Source organism: Chrysemys picta, chromosome 5 (assembly GCF_011386835.1).
Source record: "Chrysemys picta bellii isolate R12L10 chromosome 5, ASM1138683v2, whole genome shotgun sequence".
In the NCBI taxonomy this organism is placed as follows: domain Eukaryota; kingdom Metazoa; phylum Chordata; order Testudines; family Emydidae; genus Chrysemys; species Chrysemys picta.
In genome coordinates, this window is record NC_088795.1 from 140,345,328 (window position 1) to 140,364,264 (window position 18,937).

The 18,937-nt window shown below is 49.8% G+C and overlaps 1 protein-coding gene across 13 annotated transcripts in view; it reads right to left on the bottom strand.

The window, feature by feature from the left end:
- Positions 1 to 18,937, bottom strand: part of DYSF (dysferlin) — a 291,329-nt gene that overhangs the window by 26,117 nt on the left and 246,275 nt on the right. For all 13 annotated transcript variants that reach the window (XM_065597358.1, XM_065597356.1, XM_065597357.1 and 10 more), the window contains 4 exons: positions 17,199 to 17,338; positions 14,560 to 14,648; positions 13,702 to 13,797; positions 11,343 to 11,484 (listed from right to left, as the gene is read on the bottom strand). In XM_065597358.1, coding sequence (XP_065453430.1) covers positions 11,343 to 11,484; positions 13,702 to 13,797; positions 14,560 to 14,648; positions 17,199 to 17,338 — 467 coding nt within the window. The remainder of the gene's footprint in view (positions 1 to 11,342; positions 11,485 to 13,701; positions 13,798 to 14,559; positions 14,649 to 17,198; positions 17,339 to 18,937) is intronic.

Genomic DNA, 18,937 nt, shown 5'->3' on the forward strand with positions numbered 1-18,937 from the left:
TAGGGAGCCCTAGGGAGAAGACTGGCTTCCTAGGGGGCTACAGAGAGACCAGCACCTGGGGAAGGGCAGGTGCGAGCAGGGACTGGGGGAAGCTAGAGGTGCTAGCAGGGACCAGGGGAAGCTAGGGAGAGCTCCTGATGGGCTGCCAAGACTTACAGGCTGGAGGCCCTGGGAAGAGGGCAAAGGAGCCGGAGCCAGAGGCAGGAGCAGAAGGAACGGAGGCTGAGGGGAAGTGGCCCAGGGAATAGAGACAGTGAGCTGGAAGGAAGGGGCAGCAGGAAGCTTCTAGTTGCAGGGTCCCGGGGCCCGGACTAGTGGGCGGGCCTGTCTCCCTCCCCCCAGCCGCTGAAGGAGCAGCCCGGCTGTGGACTGCCAAGCTGCTGCAAGGAGTGGCTGGACTCATGTTGGAGGAGTCCTCTGGCAGGGAGAGAAACTGGATGGTGTCTTGGCCAGTGGGCTGTGCCACGAAGCAGATGCCGAGAGGAAGGAGCCGTAAGGGGTCTGCAGGTGGAGGCGAGGATGGGAGAGCCACCACCACCAGAGGATGCATCCACTGGGACTGAGCTAGTTCCCAAAACACCCAGCAGGAGGCGCCAGTTTGGTGAGTGACCCCGTGACAGTTGCGCTAATATTCCAGCAATGGTCCCACCGCAAGAGCCTTAGGCCTTGAACACCTAGTCATTAAAGATCCCATGGCACTTTTTGAAGAGCTGGGATGTAGTCCTGGTGCTCTGGCCATATGCTGATGTAAGAAATTGCATTGTGACTATCTAAATGTTCCCTGCACTTTCCGTTAGCTATGGTGCTCTCCCTCCATTCACCATCAGCCAGCTTTGCTGTTTGCAAATCTTCCCTCTGGAAACTTGGGTTCACGCCCCGTGTAGGCTCCAAGTGAGACCGAGCTTGAGGTGGCATCATCCTAGTATCATGGATATTGGCCCAGGTCAAAAAAAACTGCCACTTAATTTGGTACAATTGGTCAGTGTCCTCTCAAAAAGGGCCTGGTACGAGGCTATTCGGAAGTGCCTGCAGGTTAGGAGTGAGGTGCATCGGTAGAGCGAGATGGAGACGCAGTGAAAGCTTCATAATTCCTGGATCTAGTCAATGGAGTATTGTTCACAGAGGGGGCGCAGGGTCAGGACCACTATCTCTGTTGAATGTTCTCATTAAGAGCCAGGGTGCATCCCGTTGGCAAGGCATCACGCCATCCCGTCTCAACTTGATTTAATTAAAACCAGTCAACGTGGGAATTATTCATGACACATTTGTCCCGCCATAAATTCATCACTGGAGCTACAAACCTCGCATTCATTATATCAAGCAATATAAGGAAAAAGAATGTGTCAGACTCCATAAAAACATAAATAATTGACCAGGGGCGATGGCGGGGGGAGGAGAGTATTTAAACCCCATTGAAACTGGCTTCCTTTAAGAGATCCCCCTGGAAGATTGTATTTCAATTTTATCTCCAAGCGTCTGCTCACTTTGTAAAATCACATGGACGGGTTTGAAACGGGGGGGGGTTTATTTATGCATCTTAAATATTTTAGAATCCGGAAAAATTATAAAATAATAAATGGAAACTTCCATTTTCTTCACCTCTTCCTCCGAGAAACTGGTTAAATGTGTGTTTTTTCAAGGGGGCGGGGGAGGGGAGTCATTTTCCCAGCTAATAACTTATTCTAAATTAAAACTGCTAAAAAGGGCCGGTGCCTGAGTCTTCCCTTTCCTATGTTTTGATTATGTCCTACCCTGCAGAGGGACTGTTAGCTACCCAAAGGGGAAACCACAGAAGAGGGTCCTCTGGGAAGTGTTATGAATATGGAGAGCCAACTTACAAAAGAGATATGGTTAAAACGTGGGTGTCTTAAAGTGAGGCACCCAAATCCCTATTTTAGGTACCTACACTATGCAACCTCATTTTGGGAAGATCTGAGCACCTGCAACTCCCAGTTACGGGAAGGGCCTAACTTTAAGGGACCTGAGTTTCAAAATGCTGACCTACCCCTTTAAATGCTGGAGGTGGGAGTGGCCTCCTTTTGCTCACGAGAAGGAAGGAGGCGGAGCTCCTGCCAAGAAGGGCAGAGACTTAGAGTCTGAGGGACCGACAACGAGGATAACTGGTCCCCAGGTCTAAGGGTGAGCATAACATAGAAGCCGAAGATATCGCTGTATGTTCAATTTCACAGTGTCTGCACAGTGAAAAGCAAGTGGCATTTAATTGACTTTCACCAGCAGATTCCATATTTCTTGCCACTGAAAAAATGAGGTTGGGAACAGGGACAAAATATAGAATCTATTCGCTATTCATGGGGTGACACGAAGAATTCACAACAAGCCGAACGCTGGGGCCCCTTCTCTGAGCCATGTCCCGCCACGCTTGCTCATGCTCCCATTTTGATTTCAGTGGGTCTGATTCTAATGGCCTAATTCATACGTAGGACTTGTGTACACTACCCACTTCTGTCAGTGTAACTTACGTCACTCAGGGGTGTGAAAAAAACCATATTCCTGAGCGACATAAGTGACACCGGTGGAAGCGCCGGTGTGGACAGCGCTATGGTGCTGGGAGAGTGTCTCCTGCTGACACAGCTGCCACTGCTCGCTGAGCTGGTTTTATTACGGGGGCGGGAGAGCTCTCTCCCGTCGGCACAGAGCGGCTACGGGAGCCATCTTACAGCCATCTTTGGTACCGCTGTACTGCTGTAAGCTCGCCAGTGTAGACCAGGCCTGAGCAGGTCATTATTCCACGCATAGACCCATCGAATTCAACCGTATGGAAAGCGGCAGGGCGCTGACTTGGGTGGTGGTAGACCTGGCCTCTACTTCTGAGCTGTGTGTGACCTAGCAAGGTCCCCTCTCTATCTCTGCTTTCCCCCCAAAACCCTTTGTCGATTCAGACTGTAGCTCCTCCGGGCAGGGACTGTAATGGGGCCCTGATCTCAGCCTCTCATTGCTACACTAATGCCAACAACAACACGTGGTGCTACGGAGTCTGGGCAGCAGAATCTGGCCCAATGGGATTGCTCGTGTACTCGGTTACTGCTCAGTCAGGGTATCAGAATCTGGCCCTCAACTTTTGGTCGGCGATAAGCACATTCACCGTCCAATACTGCAGCTTTTACTCACATGATCAACCCTGCCTTCTGTGAGGCTCTCTGCCTGACTGAGGATGACTCACGCAGGACGAGGCACTTGGCGGATTCAGATCCAGCACACAGAGTTTGCACAATCGGTACAGCTTGGCCTTTCTTGTGGAAAAATCCCGTCAGTGTGGTTTGGCCAGCAGGAGAACGCTCCTCCTAAGAGCCATGTGAACCAGGGGACACTGCGGAGCAAATCTGGAAACTAGGCTGTGAAAAAGGATCAGGTGGCGGGGGAAGGGGAGGAATTCGATGCATAGCTACGTTTATGGGCTATTTCGAAGCAGCGAGAAATTTGCCTCGATGATTAAACCTTGCTGCAAAGGTGCACTGTAAAATTACCCTTTGCAACAATTTTGCAAGCCCGGGAGGGAAAAGAGGGTGAATTGCCGTCGGTTTTGTTTTGCAATGGTTTGGAGTGGGGGCGGTGTGTAAATGTTTTATGATTGTGACTTATACAGGAGGGAGGCATAAGAAATTGTTCCTCTCGCTAGCAAAGTGTTGACAGGGCTGCCGTTCTTCTGGGCTGTTTATGTTCTACGAAATACAAAGTCAAGAGCATTTTCTCTGAGGCCATGTGACCCTGGACTGCTGGTTTCCAATCTGTAGCTTTGAAGAAAGTCTGGCTTGTTTCAGCCTGTGCCTGGAGGAAAGGGCTTCTTCTTTGGCCCCACCGCCTGCATTTGTTCCTCATGGCTGCTCCAGAGGGGGACCCTGTGGCTGGGCAAGAGGCCTGGAGCATCTCATTGGTGGTTGGCTTTCCACTTTTTCTTGTGGCAGCTGAGCCCCTCCTCTTGTGACAACAAGAACTAACTGTTCCAAGGAGCAATCCTTCAAGGTGTCAAGGAACGGCTTCTCTGAACCTTGTCCCATTAGGACATTTCATCGATTTATAATAAGTAGGCAGCTGAAATCATCCAGTATTACTGTTTCATTTGACTATGTTTCCTCTTTGAGCTCTGACTACTTTTGCCAACTCTTACAATTTTATCCAGCGTTTCACAATCCTTGGTGTTTTTTTTCAAGCCCCAGCACTTGGAGTCAGGTGACTGCAAGAGAATCTCAGTTTTCACTTTTCACAAAAATTCAGTTTCTAGCCTTTCTTGGGAACAAACAAAAGCTTGGAAACGTGACCTCTTCAGGCTCAAAAACTAGAAGGCAGATGAAAAGAACCCAACATTTCTTATTTTTAAATTATCTTGATTTTTAAGCCAATCTCATGATTTTAGGGGGGAACTGACATAATTTTTAATTCTTGGGATTGGTAGTAACAGTCTCCATTAAAATTCTACCCTCGAAGTGCTTTCATAGAATCACAGAATCATAGAATATGATCAGGAGGCTGGCACCTTAACCCTATGCGTAATATACTGTTATTACTATGATTGTGCAGTGCCTAGCACAATGGAGCCAAGAGCTAATGGGAGTCTGTAGTTGTCGTCACTCTCGAAATGTTAAATATATTATGAATAATAATAATAGACTTGGGATTTTTATTCTCCAGACCAGGGGAGGGTAAACTATGGCCCACAGGCCGGATCCAGCCCGTCAGGGCTTTCAATCCGGCCTGTGGGATTGCCAGCCCTGTGGCGCAGTGGGGCTAAGGCAGGCTCCCTCCCTGCCCTGGCCCCGCAGCACTCCCAGAAGCAGCTGGCACCACGTCCCTGCGGCTCCTGGGGAAAGGGGGAGGCAGAGGGCTCCACTGGCCAGAAACAGGGAACTTTGGGGGTGGTACCCACAGGCGAGGACAGCGCCTGGCGGAACTGCCTGCCCCACCCCACCCCACTTCTGTGAGCAGCGCGGGGCCAGGGCAGGCAGGGAGCCTGCCTTAGCCACGCTGCGCACCGCTGCCACCCCAGAGCCGCCTAAGGTCGGGCTCAATGGGTAGTGATCAATGGCTCGATGTCTAGTTGGCAGCTGGTATCAAACGGCATGCCCCAAGGGTCAGTCCTGGAGCCAGTTTTATTCAACATCTTTATTAATGATCTGGATGATGGGGGGAACGGATAGCTCAGTGGTTTAAGCATTGGCCTCCTAAACCCAGGGTTGTGAGTTCAATCCTTGAGGGGGCCATTTAGCAATCAGGGCAAATATCTGTCTGGGGATTTGTCCTGCTTTGAGCAGGGGGTTGGACTAGATGACCTCCTGAGGTCCCTTCCAACCCTGATATTCTATGAAAGTGGTTCTATGGGATGGATTGCACCCTCAGCAAGTTCGCAGATGACACTAAGCTCGGGGGAGAGGGAGACACACTGGAGGGTAGTGTTAGGATCTAGAGTGACCTAGACAAATTAGAGGATTGGGCCAAAAGAAATCTGATGAGGTTCAACAAGGACAAGTGCAGAATCCTGCACTTAGGGTGGAAGAATCCCATGCACCGCTACAGGCTGGGGACTGACTGGCTAAGCGGCAGTTCTGCAGAAAAGGACCTGGGGGTTACAGTGGACGAGAAGCTGGATATGAGTCAGCAGTGTGCCCTTGTTGCCAAGAAGGCTAACGGCATATTGGGCTGCATTAGTAAGGGCATTGCCAGCAGATCGAGGGAAGTGATTATTCCCCTCTATTCGGCATTGGTGAGGCCACGTCTGGACTATCGTGACCAGTTTTGGGGGCCCCACTACAGAAAGGATGTGGACAAATTGGAGAGAGTCCAGCGAGGGCAACGAAAATGATCAGGGGGCTGGGGCCAGGGCCGGCTCCAGGCACCAGCTTAACAAGCAGGTACTTGGGGCGGCCAAGGGAGAGGGGCGGCACCTGCGGCAATTCAGTGGCGGCAGGTCCCTCACTCCCTCTAGGAGCGAAGGACCTGCCGCTGAACTGCCGCCGCCGATCGCGGCTTTTTTTTTTTCCCAATTGCCGCCACCGATCACGTGGCTTTTTTTTTTTTTTTTGCTTGGGGCGGCAGAAATGCTGGCGCCGGCCCTGGCTGGGGCACATGACTTACGAGGAGAGGCTGAGGAAACTGGGCTTGTTTAGTCTGCAGAAGAGAAGAATGAGGGGGGATTTGATAGCAGCCTTCAGCTATCTGAAGGGGGGTTCCAAAGAGGATGGAGCTCGGCTGTTCTCAGTGGTGGCAGGTGACAGAACAAGGAGCAATGGTCTCAAGTTGCAGTGGGGGAGGTCTAGGTTGGATATTAGGAAACACTATTTCACTAGGAGGGTGGTGAAGCACTGGAATGGGTTACCTAGGGAGGTGGTGGAACCTCCATCCTTAGAGGTGTTTAAGGCCCTGGCTGGGATGATTTGACAAAGCCCTGGCTGGGATGATTTAGTTGGGGATTGGTCCTGCTTTGAGCAGGGGGTTGGACTAGATGACCTCCTGAGGTCCCTTCCAACCCTGATCTTCTGTGATTCTATGATTTACACGACCTTATGGAAACATTTTCAAAAGAAAGGGCTTTAAAGAATGTGCCACTGACCCTGCAGGCCCTCCAGGTGTGAATCCAGAGTTAGCCGAGGTTCCCCGGCATCCCCCAGAAGGTGCTCGGCACCTTGTATGATCAGAACCTAAGTTCTTCAAGGAGCTTTGGTATCTTTCAAGGTGAAAAACACCATATACCGTGAGAAAGCTCTGGCGTGGTAGCTGCAGTCCTTGTCATTCTGGTTATTTTTCGTAAGGAGGAAAGAAACGAGTAACTGTCCGCATAACCCAAGGGATAAACTCCGGGGGATGTGTGAGGAGCATACTGAGCCAGATCTGTCTGCCTACTGATTTGTCTTAGGATTTGATAGCGCCGCTCCGGTAGCAGAGCACCTTCCAAATAGAATCAATAGCAACAGCAAAGTCCCTAATGGACTTCACAGAGTCTCTGGCTCTTCCCCCGACCCCAGGCTGGCATACATCTGCTTAGCTCCATGGAATGCAATGGCCAAGTTACCCCAGAAAAGGTTCTGGCCCACAACACTCCTGGGCAGTCACTACTTGGAAGGCATCAACAAATTGCCGTGAATCGACAGGAATTACTTGGCGGAACCAACTTCCAAGGAAGGGAGGTAGGGTGAGGGCTGGGAGGGTTTACACACGGGGGAGGGAGAGGAATTCATTCTCAGCTGAACACGGGTGTAGCTAGGAGTCATGGGGAAAAACAAGCCTTTGGATGTAAGCCCACTTCTTCCACTAGTCCACAGCGCCGCTCCCCGCTTCACTTCAGATCCATCTTAAGACCCACTGCTACCGTGATGCCTACAGGAAACTGGCGACTGATAACGGCTACGTAGAAAACCGGTCAAATTTGCTGCTATATCTGGGCCCTGAATCAGCAAAGCATTCAAGCAGAGGACTTCAACGGGGACTTAAACATGTGCTGATGCACTTTGATAAGCTGGGGGCGTATTAATTTACACACATCCTACATTTAAATGTCTCAGAACCGTTAAGGCATGCCCCCGGCTATCCTATATAACCACTGATTCTTAGCACTGTTACCCACCCGCTCCCACCCCAACTACCCACTCTCATTTGTTATACCCTCTTCCTGTGTCTTCTCTTAAATAAGACTGAAGTAGGGGTGGTGTCTCCTTACATGTTTATATAGCACCCAGCCCTCGTCTAGTTCTTCGGAGCCTACTGCTATAGAAGAATCACACAATATGAAGGGGAAGTCGAGGAAGAACACTCAGGGTGAGTATTAGGACATTTTCTATGGGTGAGATCCATTAGTCTGCAGAGTTATCTCCCAAGGGAAGTAGCAGAAAGCTCATTGTTTAAAACAAAACTAGCCCAAGCCCTGAAGGAAGTCTGTAGGAACCGATTTTGCATTGGCAGAGGAAGGAGGAAGATGATTCAATGGAGCTTTATGCATCTCTACCTTTGATGATTCATTACGCTATTACAAGCCTTAAGCAAACCTCTTCATTTGATTTTCCCTGAATTTTAAGGTGAATATTTGCAATCCGGATCTGAATTTTGCATTCCGAGGTCCATCTCTCAATGGGGAGCTCAGGGTTCTAACAGAGCGTGTAGCCCCGGGACAAACAAAGGAGCGAAAAGCCAAGGCCGGCATTCTTCTCTGCAGTGCTCTCAGCTCAAACGCCACCTCCAGGAGGCCTGGGCGCAGGTGGCTTTTAGCTGCTTAGAATTTGCTGTCCGACCGTTTTGATTTAAATTCCGCTTTCCATGGCGGTATTTAAAGATCAGTGCATGGGTTTTTACAGCAGCCGTAATGAACCCGGAGTTCAAACAGCACATGGCGAGATCAAAAATTGCAGGAGTGGAATGTGTCCTGCAAACACAAAGCATGGCTTTTCATTCGTTATTTTTGCCTTTACAGAGCTATTTTACAAGCTGTTTATTTTCTGATACAGTGTTGGCAGACATGCGGCCGGAGGAGAATCAATATCAGCACAGTGGGATGTATTTTCTTAAAGGGTTTAGCGGGGGGGCTTTGCTTTTTCAAAGGGGATAATTGAATGTGCTACACACTGTACTTTTGATTTGTTTAACATGAAGCGTGAAATGGGTAGAGCTGTGATTCTGTCGATCAGCTTAACTATCCAGCGATTCGCATTGAAACTGGGCACTTTCACGGGGGGGAGGGAGAGGGTGGCTAGCTCAGGGGATTGGTAATGGAACTAAGGAGTCTTTCACACCAAAGCACTGGCTCCAATCCATCTAACTCCAGAAAGTTCTCTTGCTGTGAAAGAAATTGGGAGAGCGGCTCCTAATCTAGCTCACAGCCAGGCAAATGACCACACCCCAATAAGCTTTCTTAGGCAGAGAGACCAATGGTTGAATGCACAAGGAGACCAAGTTCTTATTGGCAGGGCAGCGTGATGGAGACAAGAACTCCTGTGGGGGGATTAATTCAGTATTGGAGTTTGTAACTGTAACACCGACAGACCCCGGTTGTCGGCAGGTGGGATCGAACCTGGGACCTCAAGAGCTAAATGCACGAGCCTCCACCACGAGCTAAAAGCCATATGGCTGTAGAACAGACTCATGAATATCTCTCTCTAAGTGGTCTCGGCACCACTAGATGGGACAGACACCACAACCAGGTGGTGTGTGGCGTTACATTTCTTCCCCTAGCTGAGGAAACACGTCCTGAGCTTCAGAGACTTCCCAGTAGAAATCCCGGATGAGCCCCCACTTATAATCCCTGTCATCGGTAGGGGGGATCGAACCTGGGACCTCTGGAGTTTAGTGCATGAGCCTCCACCACATGAGCTAAAAGCCATATGGCCCTTAGCTAAGGCTGTAGCAGACTCATTAATCTCTCACTAAGTGGTCTCGGCACCACTACATGGGACAGAACACCACACCCAGGAGGTGTGCGGGTTACATGATGATACCCCAAAGCAAGCCAAATCCTGACGAGAGAGATGGGACCCACTTTAAAAAAAAACCTTCTGGGGAGAACTGGGGTAGGGGATTTGGGGCAAAGTAGACTAGATCTCACCCCGCCCCCCCAAAGTATTCCTGGATATTCTGCCTACATTTTCCTTAATTTAATCCCAGCATGTCTAGCTCTACCCATCCACACACCCACAACTGCCCCTAGGCTTCCCTGACACCTATCCCCTTCCAATATCTGTAGGTTCTTCCCTCCCTTCGTTTTTGCCTAGCCACGTTATGAAGATAATTGACTATTTGTAGCTTGATCAGCAGCGCAGCGCTGAGGACTGTCATTGTATATTTGGCCCCAATTCAGGATATGTGGTGACAATTTCCTCCTGTCTGGGTTCACTGCTACAGCTGGACACACATGAGGTAAGTCGAGTGCCCGCTGAAGGTCTGTTAGATCCCCCTGGTGGCTGTCTTTTACTAGCAATTTGCTGCCTCCTATGTCCAGAACCCCTTCTCCAGTCAGTCCATCTAACCCAACGGTTCTCAAACTGTGGGTCGTGACCCCAAGCCGTGTAACTGGCTCAGGTTACAGGCCCCCTGCCTGGGGCTGAAGCCCTTGGGTTTCAGCTTTGGACCCCCTGCCTGGAGCGGTGGGGCTCAGGCTTTGGCCCCCCCACCCAGGGCAGTTGGGCTCGAGCAAGCTCAGGCTTCTGTCCCCCCCTCCTGGGGTCATGTAGTCATTTTTGTTGTCAGAAGGGGGTCACGGTACAATGAAGTTTGAGAACCACTGCTCTACCCCTTAACCACTGCTGTTGTGTAACCCACTGATTCATCGATTCGAAGGCCAGCAGGGACCACTGTGATCACCTGACCTCCTGCACAGCACAGGCCATAGGGCTTCCTTGAATTAGTTACTGTTTGAACCAGAGCAGGACTCTTAGAAAAACATCCCATCTTGATTTTAAAAATGCCAGTCATGGAGACTCCACCACGGCCCTTGGTAATTTTTCCATGTTAATTACCCTCTAATTACTGGTCAACTTTCTACTCACACAAAACCCAACAGCCTTGCCCCAAAGGTTTCCAGCCAATGGGAGCTGCGGGGGCGGCGCTTGGGGCAGTATGCAAAGCCCCCTGGCTGCCCCTATGCATAGGAGCCGGAGGCGGGACATGCCGGCTGCTTCCCAGCAGCCGCGCGGAGGCTAGCAGGGAGCCTGCCTTAGCCCTGCTGCATGGCACCACCAACTGGACAATCAATGGCCCGGTCAACAGTGCTGCCCAGAGCTGGTAGGATCCCTTTTCAACCGGGTACTCCAGTCAAAAACCGGACCCCAGTCACCCCAGTCAACGTGTGCCTGGTCCAGAGAAGCTGAGAGTCTGTTACAGCTCGCAACTTGAGAAGCTTGCACTTCAGTTCAAACTGCAGAGACTCCTGCTCTTAGAGGTCCCTTGTTCAATCCCAGCGTTGGCAAAGATAATGGCCATCACAGTTGCTCTTCTCTGAGTATCCTCCTATTTGACTCTGTCGTGATGGGAAGAAGAGTCACTCTTAACAATGCCTTTAAGTAATTTTCACAGGAAGATGAATGTTTCCTGGATGTATAAAACCTACCAAATCCTCCCTTCACCCCCATCTTTCCCATGTAAAAACAGATCAATGGCAGGCATATCATTGTGTAACTTCAGTGTGTTGTTTGCTGGGTAGAACAAGCACATGTTGTTTGCGGTACTGTTGTAGCCGTGTTTGTTCCAGGATATGAGCGAGACAAGGTGTGTGAGGTAATATCTTTTACTGGACCACATTTTTGAGCTTTTCTCTTTCAGCAACAAAAGTTGGTCCATCCACCTTGTCTCTAACAAGAAGTATAGTCAGTCCCCCAGGGACTATAACTAGGCGGATGTAAGAGGCTCACCTTTTTAGCAATGTGACAGACTTGCTCAGCGGGAAGATAGTCAAAGGGGAAGACGAATCTCCAGTTGAAATTCCCTTCGCCTCCCATAGACCGGTAATGCACATCGGTCTTCTGTTTGTTCTCCTCGTGGCCAATCATCCAGCTGCAAAATACAAAGGCACTGAGTAATGAAATGAAAACAGGATGTTTGAGCAACTCACTCAAAACTGACGGGTGCAAATATAAAGATGACTGAAGGAACGATGATTGGTATATTGCCCATTGGTTGCCTATTGGTTTCCAACTGATTTTAAGATGTTGTTTTTTACCTACTAAGTCCTAAATGACCTGGGACCTACCTACATAAGGGAGCCTAACTTTAGCTTTGACAGTTTGGGTCAGTCATTTCGAAAGAACTTTCTGTAGGAAATTTGAATACAAAATTATACATTTATTTAGTGCAAAATTTAATACAAAATTAGAAGTAAAAAAAAAATCTCTTTGTCATAGAATCATAGACATGTAGGGCTGGAAGGGACCTCAGGAGGTCGTCAAGTCCAGCCCCCTGAGCTGAGGCAGGACCAAGAAAGCTTAGGGCACATCTTCACTACCTGCTGGATCAGCGGGTAGCGATTGATCTATCGGGGATCGATTTATCACGTCTAGTGTAGACATGATAAAATCGAGCCCTGATCGCTCTGCCGTCGACTCCGGAACTCCACCGCAGCGAGAGGCGGAAGCGGAGTCGGCAGGGGAGCGGCAGCGGTCGACTCGCCGCCGTCCTCACAGCCAGGTAAGTCGACCTAAAATACGCAACTTCAGCTACGCGAATAGCGTAGCTGAAGTTGCGTATCTTAGGTCGACTCCCCCCGTAATGTAGACCTAGCCTTAGATCATCCCCGACAGCTGTTTGTCTAATCTGTTCTTCAGAACCTCCAGTGATATGGATTCCACAACCTCCCTTGGAAGCCTGTTCCAGAGCTGAACTAACTTTAGAATTAAAACGTTTTTTCCTAATATCCAACCTAAATCTCCCTTGCTGCAGATGAAGCCCATGACTTCTTATCCTACCTTCAGTGGACATGGAGAACAATTGATCACCGTCCTCTTTGTAACAGCCCTTAATGTATTTGTAGACATATCTGTACTAGTGATAACACAGGACCATCATGCCTGGCACGATGGGGCCCTGGTCTCGGTTGGGGTTCTAGGTGCTTCTTTAATAAAGATAATAAATAGCAGCGTAGCTTCTTGCTAACAAAAGGCACTGTTGTTTATTTGAGGTATTAGGGTCCTGATTGTGATCTATCTCATCTGCCCACTTATAAGGACCCAGCCCATCACAGTAGCCTCTGAGCTCCAGTTAGGAGGCCAACTAGGAGCTACACATAGTCACTAGTCCGGCTTGTGACAGAGGTGCCTTTGTACAATAGGGCATAGTGCCAAGTCACTTGTGTCTCATGTGTGATTGGCCGCACAGGAACCAGTGTCATGCAGGAATGTTGATTACCCCATCTTGGGAAGACACGGCAAACGATGATTGGGCAAAGCATTTAGCTCATTTACAGCAATGGGTGATCTGTATGTTTGTTGGGAATGATAAAAAAACAGGTGTGTGGGGGGTTGATCAAACATTAGATATTCCCACTTCCCCAGTGCCACCCCGCCCCACTCTGCTAATCCTGAGCTACGTATGGAACCTCTTGGCTGGAATTGACAACAATGAACTTGATGCGAATACCAGGTAAGCAGGGTGCATTCTGGATTTACAGGAGGAAAATTGGGATTGTAAAAAAGGGATTTACAGTCTGTTTCAAAATCCTCCCTCTTCCTGTTCATAAAACCAAGAACGTAGAAAATAAGTAACTCCCTTGGCTGCGATCGCACTATTTTACACAAGATAAAACATAAATGGAGTCAGACAGAGAAGGGAAAACGTGCCAGAGGAGTTACTGCCGGCTGCCACATTTTTGTCCAGGAAAAGGAATTTCAAAAAGGCAGCTATGTAAACAAGACTAACTCTGTATACAATACATGCATAATCCGTGCCACGGATGAGGCTTCAGTTGGGCTGGTATCCAGCAATACAACATACCAGCACCTCTCTCGAGTTGCTATCTTGTCCTTCAGAATCTCAGCTGTTACGGTTGCAAAGAAAACCACAAACATGTGAATTGACTGTAGCTAATGCACTGGTGTTTGCAAAGAGCTTGGAACAACAGCTCGCAGAGGTGTGAACTTGCCCCATTCATCTCAGTGAGGGGTTAACTCAGATGCCCAATGAAGACGATATGAATGTCGCAATAGTTAACTGTTTCCTTGCTGATCTGTAACACATTGACACATCACTAACATAGCCTGAGGTAGCAGGATTGCCTACCCTTTCACGTAGATGTCGCTCATCTTCTCTCCAGTGATGCTGAGGTCATCTAGGATCACGTCTTTGGTGTTCCAGATAATGCAGCGCAAGAAGAACCTGAAATATCCCCCCACACACACCGAGACATCAGAATGGAATAAAAACCATGGTCTAAAATGGAAGGAAGCCAAGGCTATATTTAAAGGCAGCTTGTTTGCAGAATAGCTCAGGTGCAAAAGGTCTGATCCTGTAACTTTCACTCATGTGTGAAATGTCCATGGGTGTAAAGTCACCCAAGAGAGTTTGGGCTAAAGGATGCTTTAGAAGCATATGGCTGTGTGCAATTGGCTCCAAGCACTCATATCTCCTCTGAATGTGCGTAACCATAGGCGCTGACTCCATGGGTGCTCCAGGGGAAAATTGGGGGGTGCTCTGCACCCACCGGCAGCTCCACGACCCACACCTCCGCCTCAGCTCACCTCCGCCTCCACCTCCTCCCCTGAGCGCGCCGCCAAGTCCTGCTTCTCCCCCTTCCCTCCCAGGGCTTGTGCCGCGAAACAGCTGTTTCGCGTGGCAAGCCTGGGAGGGAGGGGGGAGAAGGAGGAAAGCGGTGTGCTTGGGAAAGAGGCGGGGCCAGGGCGGGGATTTGGGGAGGGATCCAATGGGGCAGGGAGGGGGCGGAGTCGGGGCGGGGCCGGGGGGCATGAGCACCCACCGGCGCCAACAAAAGTTGGCGCCTGTGCGCAGCGTAACTATTCCCTAGGCAGAAGGTGCAAGGAGCCACTATTTCTTTGTGTAAGTGACCAGATCACGTGGTCTGTTCCATCAGCATCCCAGACAGAGAGCTCACGCACCAACAAGAATCAAGAATCAAGTCACCTTTTTGCTCGGCGCGGCGTGATATTGAATGGAGGTCCAGGCAGACCCAGAGACTTCGGAAACAAGTCTACCCACATCTGAAGCTTTCCCTGTAATGAAACAAACTGCTGTGAGGTCTAGGAACTGGGTTAACATCACTCGCCTTGTTCGATGTGTTCATGGAAATAGCGACTCGAAACAATGACAGAGCTCAAAGGCAGGAGATTTATTTTTGACAGTGGCAAGGAGCCAACAAATTTCAGCAAACCGATCTGGGAGCTGAAGCAAAGTACCCTCCCGGGGAGCACATATGGGGTAGGAAACGGCTCTTTAATTTAATGGAGAGAGGCTGAGCAAGAGGCGTCTAGCTTAGCTTCCAGCCATTGAATTCTGATTAGAAAGAAGACCCCCATTTTGAAGTGAGGGTGGTTAACCATTGGAACAAACTACCAAGGAAAGTGATGGATTCTCCCTCCATCTCTCGATGTCTTCAAATCAAGACTGGATCTCTTTCTGGACGATACTTGTTAGCCAAACACAAGTTACTGCGTTCAATACACGGGTATCGGGGTGAAATGTATGAGCCTGGGATACAGAGGAGGTCAAAGTAGTTGATCTAATGGTGTGTTCTGGCCTTAAACTCTATGACTGAATCTACCTACATGGGGCCAGATGCTCTGCTGGTGTCAAAGGGTGTAGTAGCTTCATTGACTCAATGGTGCTACACTGATTGACACTGGCTGGGGATCTGGCCTGTTACTTTTTGATGTTGTTGGGAATGGGTGCAAGGAAGAATCTAGGGACATCTGACTCCATTTTCTGGTTGCTTTATATTCCCGTGCTGCAGAGATCCTACTGAGATCTGCTTAGAGGTTTGTTTTTCTTTTCTTTTTTTAAAATTGTCACTTTAACTGTTAAATACCAGTGGGTGGTGATAAAGATATACTTTCTGTGCAGTGTCAAGGGCATAAAACGTATTGACTTTGAAAATCAGCCCATCACAAATGGCTTTTTTTTTTTTTTTTTTTTGGCAAGAAAACTCTTCTCGCAACAGGAAACAATAGCAAACTTTGGGCAGGCCTCCACTACCGCTTCAGTAGATCTAACTTGCATAGCTCAGGGGTGTGAAAGAGACACCCCCTAAACAACGCAAGTTACAGCGACCTAAGCGCTGTCCACCCCGGTGCTATGTCAGCAGGAGATGCTTCTAGTGTAGACTGGGCCTTTAAAAGCCCAGCGTATAACTTACTGGAAACAGGTGCACACATTCTATCTCCTAGCTTTAAAACAGTGGGTTAGGGCCTTCCTTTGGGGAACTCCCGTGGAGCTGCCCCGTGGACTCTCAGGACCCTTTTTCTTCACAACTGATGAGAAGAGCCAGAGTGAATCCTTCTATGGATCCTCAGTACAAATCCTGAGAGGTGCTGAGTACTTGCAACCTGCTTCACTTCCATGGAGCCAGCGCTTCTCAGTATTTGATCCACATTAATTCTGTGGGGATGAGGCAATGGGCAAACTGCCCAAGGATCCTTCAAGACTTATCCAACCATCTTAGCTCAGGCTTCTTCCCAGGATTTCTGGTTCTGCTCACCAGGAGAGACCAGAAAAAACAACTCTGCTTGTTCTAGCCAAAGCACGAAGCGCCCACCCGGGCAATACAATGTTTAGAAAGGAGTTAACAGAACAGTGTTTAGTCTGATTATAAATTCCGCAGGCCAAGGACCATGTCTTCTGCTGCTGTGTCTACAACAATGTCGTGCAGCCTAGAGGACTGAGCCCTGGGTTCTAATCCTGCTTCATCTACTAACCTGCTGCATGACCTCGGTCAAGTCCCTGCACCTGTCTTTGGCCTGTAATCCTTCTCTATTTAGATTGTGAGCTTGTTGGGGTAGACAGTGTCTATCAGTATGTGTTTGTACAACACTTAGCAGGACAGGGCCCTGATCTCGGCTGGCCTCTCTAAACGCTGCTCTAACTCAGCAGAGCCCGCTGTTGGCACATCAGTAAATAAGATTCAGGTGCTATTGTAGTCAGCGTGCTTCACCAGAGGGAATAAAGTGGCTGGAGAGACAGCGTGGCCAGGAAATGCTGTGTCCTAAACCTGACAGTGCCTCTGTGGCCATGAGAAAGTCTTTAAACCCATCCCCGCCTCTGTTTTCCCATCTGCAAAGGACAGCCAATATGCTGCTCCCAGGGTGTTCTAGGCATCACTGGCTGTTCAAGGCTATGGACGTGCCCATCGTTACTTAGTGGGTTATAAACTAGCCCCGGTCGGAAGAGTTTGGTCGAAACCTGTGTGATGGATCTATTCGGGCATCACCCGCTCACACCAAGGGCCACCTCCTGCAATCCCTCACTGACAGCAAGGGCACCCCTCCAATGGGACTCCTCTGCAGGAGGGAGGCTTTGCGGGATCAGGCCCTGATTGGTCTATGTATGATACGCAGGGGAAGCCTAGCACCCCGTGGTGGATGCATGCACAAGATGCAGCTGCTCATGGTGCAGAAAGGCACTGCCAGGATCACCAGATGCCTGGTCCTTGGCAGCCCAGTATGAACCAGTGATGCATGGCAGACCCTTTGCCAGGGGCCCCTTCTGAGCAGGCTGATGTGGGACCCGTAGAGAAGCTCTGTTTCAGCCTTGGTCACTGTGGTTCCTACCTGCTCAATCTCAGGCTGCAGCGGGCTGTAGAGAGGCCTTGTCTCCACGTGCTCGGGCACCAGGCCCTGCTTCCGCAGCGCGTACAGGGCGAGCCGCTCCTCCGGCGCTCCCAGGTGTGGGTTGAGGGGCTTGCCATCCTCTGCCACAGAGAGATCAGACAGCAAGCGAGGTTACCGAACACCCTCCATGGATCCATCACCGACCTGGGGCCCGATTCTGATCTCACACTGCGGCTTATCCCTGGGTCACTCCACGGACTACCCTGGGTCAGTGTGAGTCCAGAAGCCCGTCCCATGGGTGCTGTGACAATCTGGGGCACGTGAGCTAGCGGCCTGCTGCTTGGACCAGGAAGGAGCTGGCTGGAGAAGGGGACAGATGGGGGCATGCTTGGTGAGGGATGGTCAGCTCTGAAAGCCACAGCCCTCTTTGTCCCACCAAGGCCCGCATCTGACAAAAAGCCGCATTGCCAGTGCTGGTTTCGGGTAGAGTGGCTGGAGATGGGAAGGGGAATGGGACCATTCGGGGGAGTTTGCTCAGAGGTCTGGATATGTTTTTCTTAAGGTTTGATTGACATTGTTCAAAACGGGTCAGTTTAACCCATCTTTCTAACGTGCCTAGGGCCGCGGAGAGGCACTGCTGAAACCAATGAAATCACAGCTTGTACCCAGGCCAGGGTCTTCTCTCCTGGCATCGCTATGAATAAGGAGCAACTCCACTAACCTCAGCTCTTCCATAGCGCTTTTCATCAGTAGGTCTCATGGCATTTCCCACACTTTACTGTATTTATCCTCCCACACATCCATGAGAGAGGGCAGGGCTCCTGTCCCCATTGTACAGATAGGGAAACTGAGGCATAGAGAGGCTAAGTGACTGGCCCGACGTCACACAGGGAGTCTGTGGCAGATCAAGGAATCAAACCCAGGTCTCCCAAGTCCCAGGTTAACATCCTAACCACTGGAGAGGTGAATCGGGCCCTTAGTGATTACATAAAAACACCCATTCGCAGCTGGATTTTCAGCAGCATTCAGTGCCCAGCAGCTCCCCCTGTGATATTTCTGATCAGATTTTCACAAGAGGCCAGCACAGAACGTTCCTCCATTGTGCTGACCTCTGCTGACACTCTGGCCAATCCGCACCCGTGTGCACACACACGGACACGCATTCAATGAATGCCAGAAGCGTCCTACCTTCCGAATCACGTTTCAGTCACAGCTCCCTTCTCCGTACCTTGGGACAAGGTGCATTGTCTGCTCTTATTGGACAAGATCGAACAACAACTAAGGTCCTGGTCTGCTCTGCGCAGACATGAAAGTTCCCACACTGTTTTATGGAAGAGGAGGGAGTGTATCTCCAATTGTCCTGAGTCAAAACTTGCTCTTTCCACAGATCTATGCATTGATTTGTTGGGAGTCCTCCACTCCAGAGGTGGCTGCATTTCAGCAGAGCTGAGAGTCAGTTCAAAGCACCCCGAGGGCCTTTGAAATGAAATGCGCTATATCAATATTATTACAGCTCTGCTGCTTTCAGGTGATAGATCCCAGCTTCTCTCTTGGCAGTGCCTTGAAGGGGTTAAACTTCATACACACGGGATTTTCCCCAAGCCCTGGAAACCTGGCTTGGGTGTGTCTGTGTGTGAGGCTCAGAAATAAAAACCTCTCTCTGAAACCAACAATGTGGGGGTTATGAAATAATGGTCTGGGCACAGTGCTTGTAAAACCCCTGCTCTCGTATTTAATGG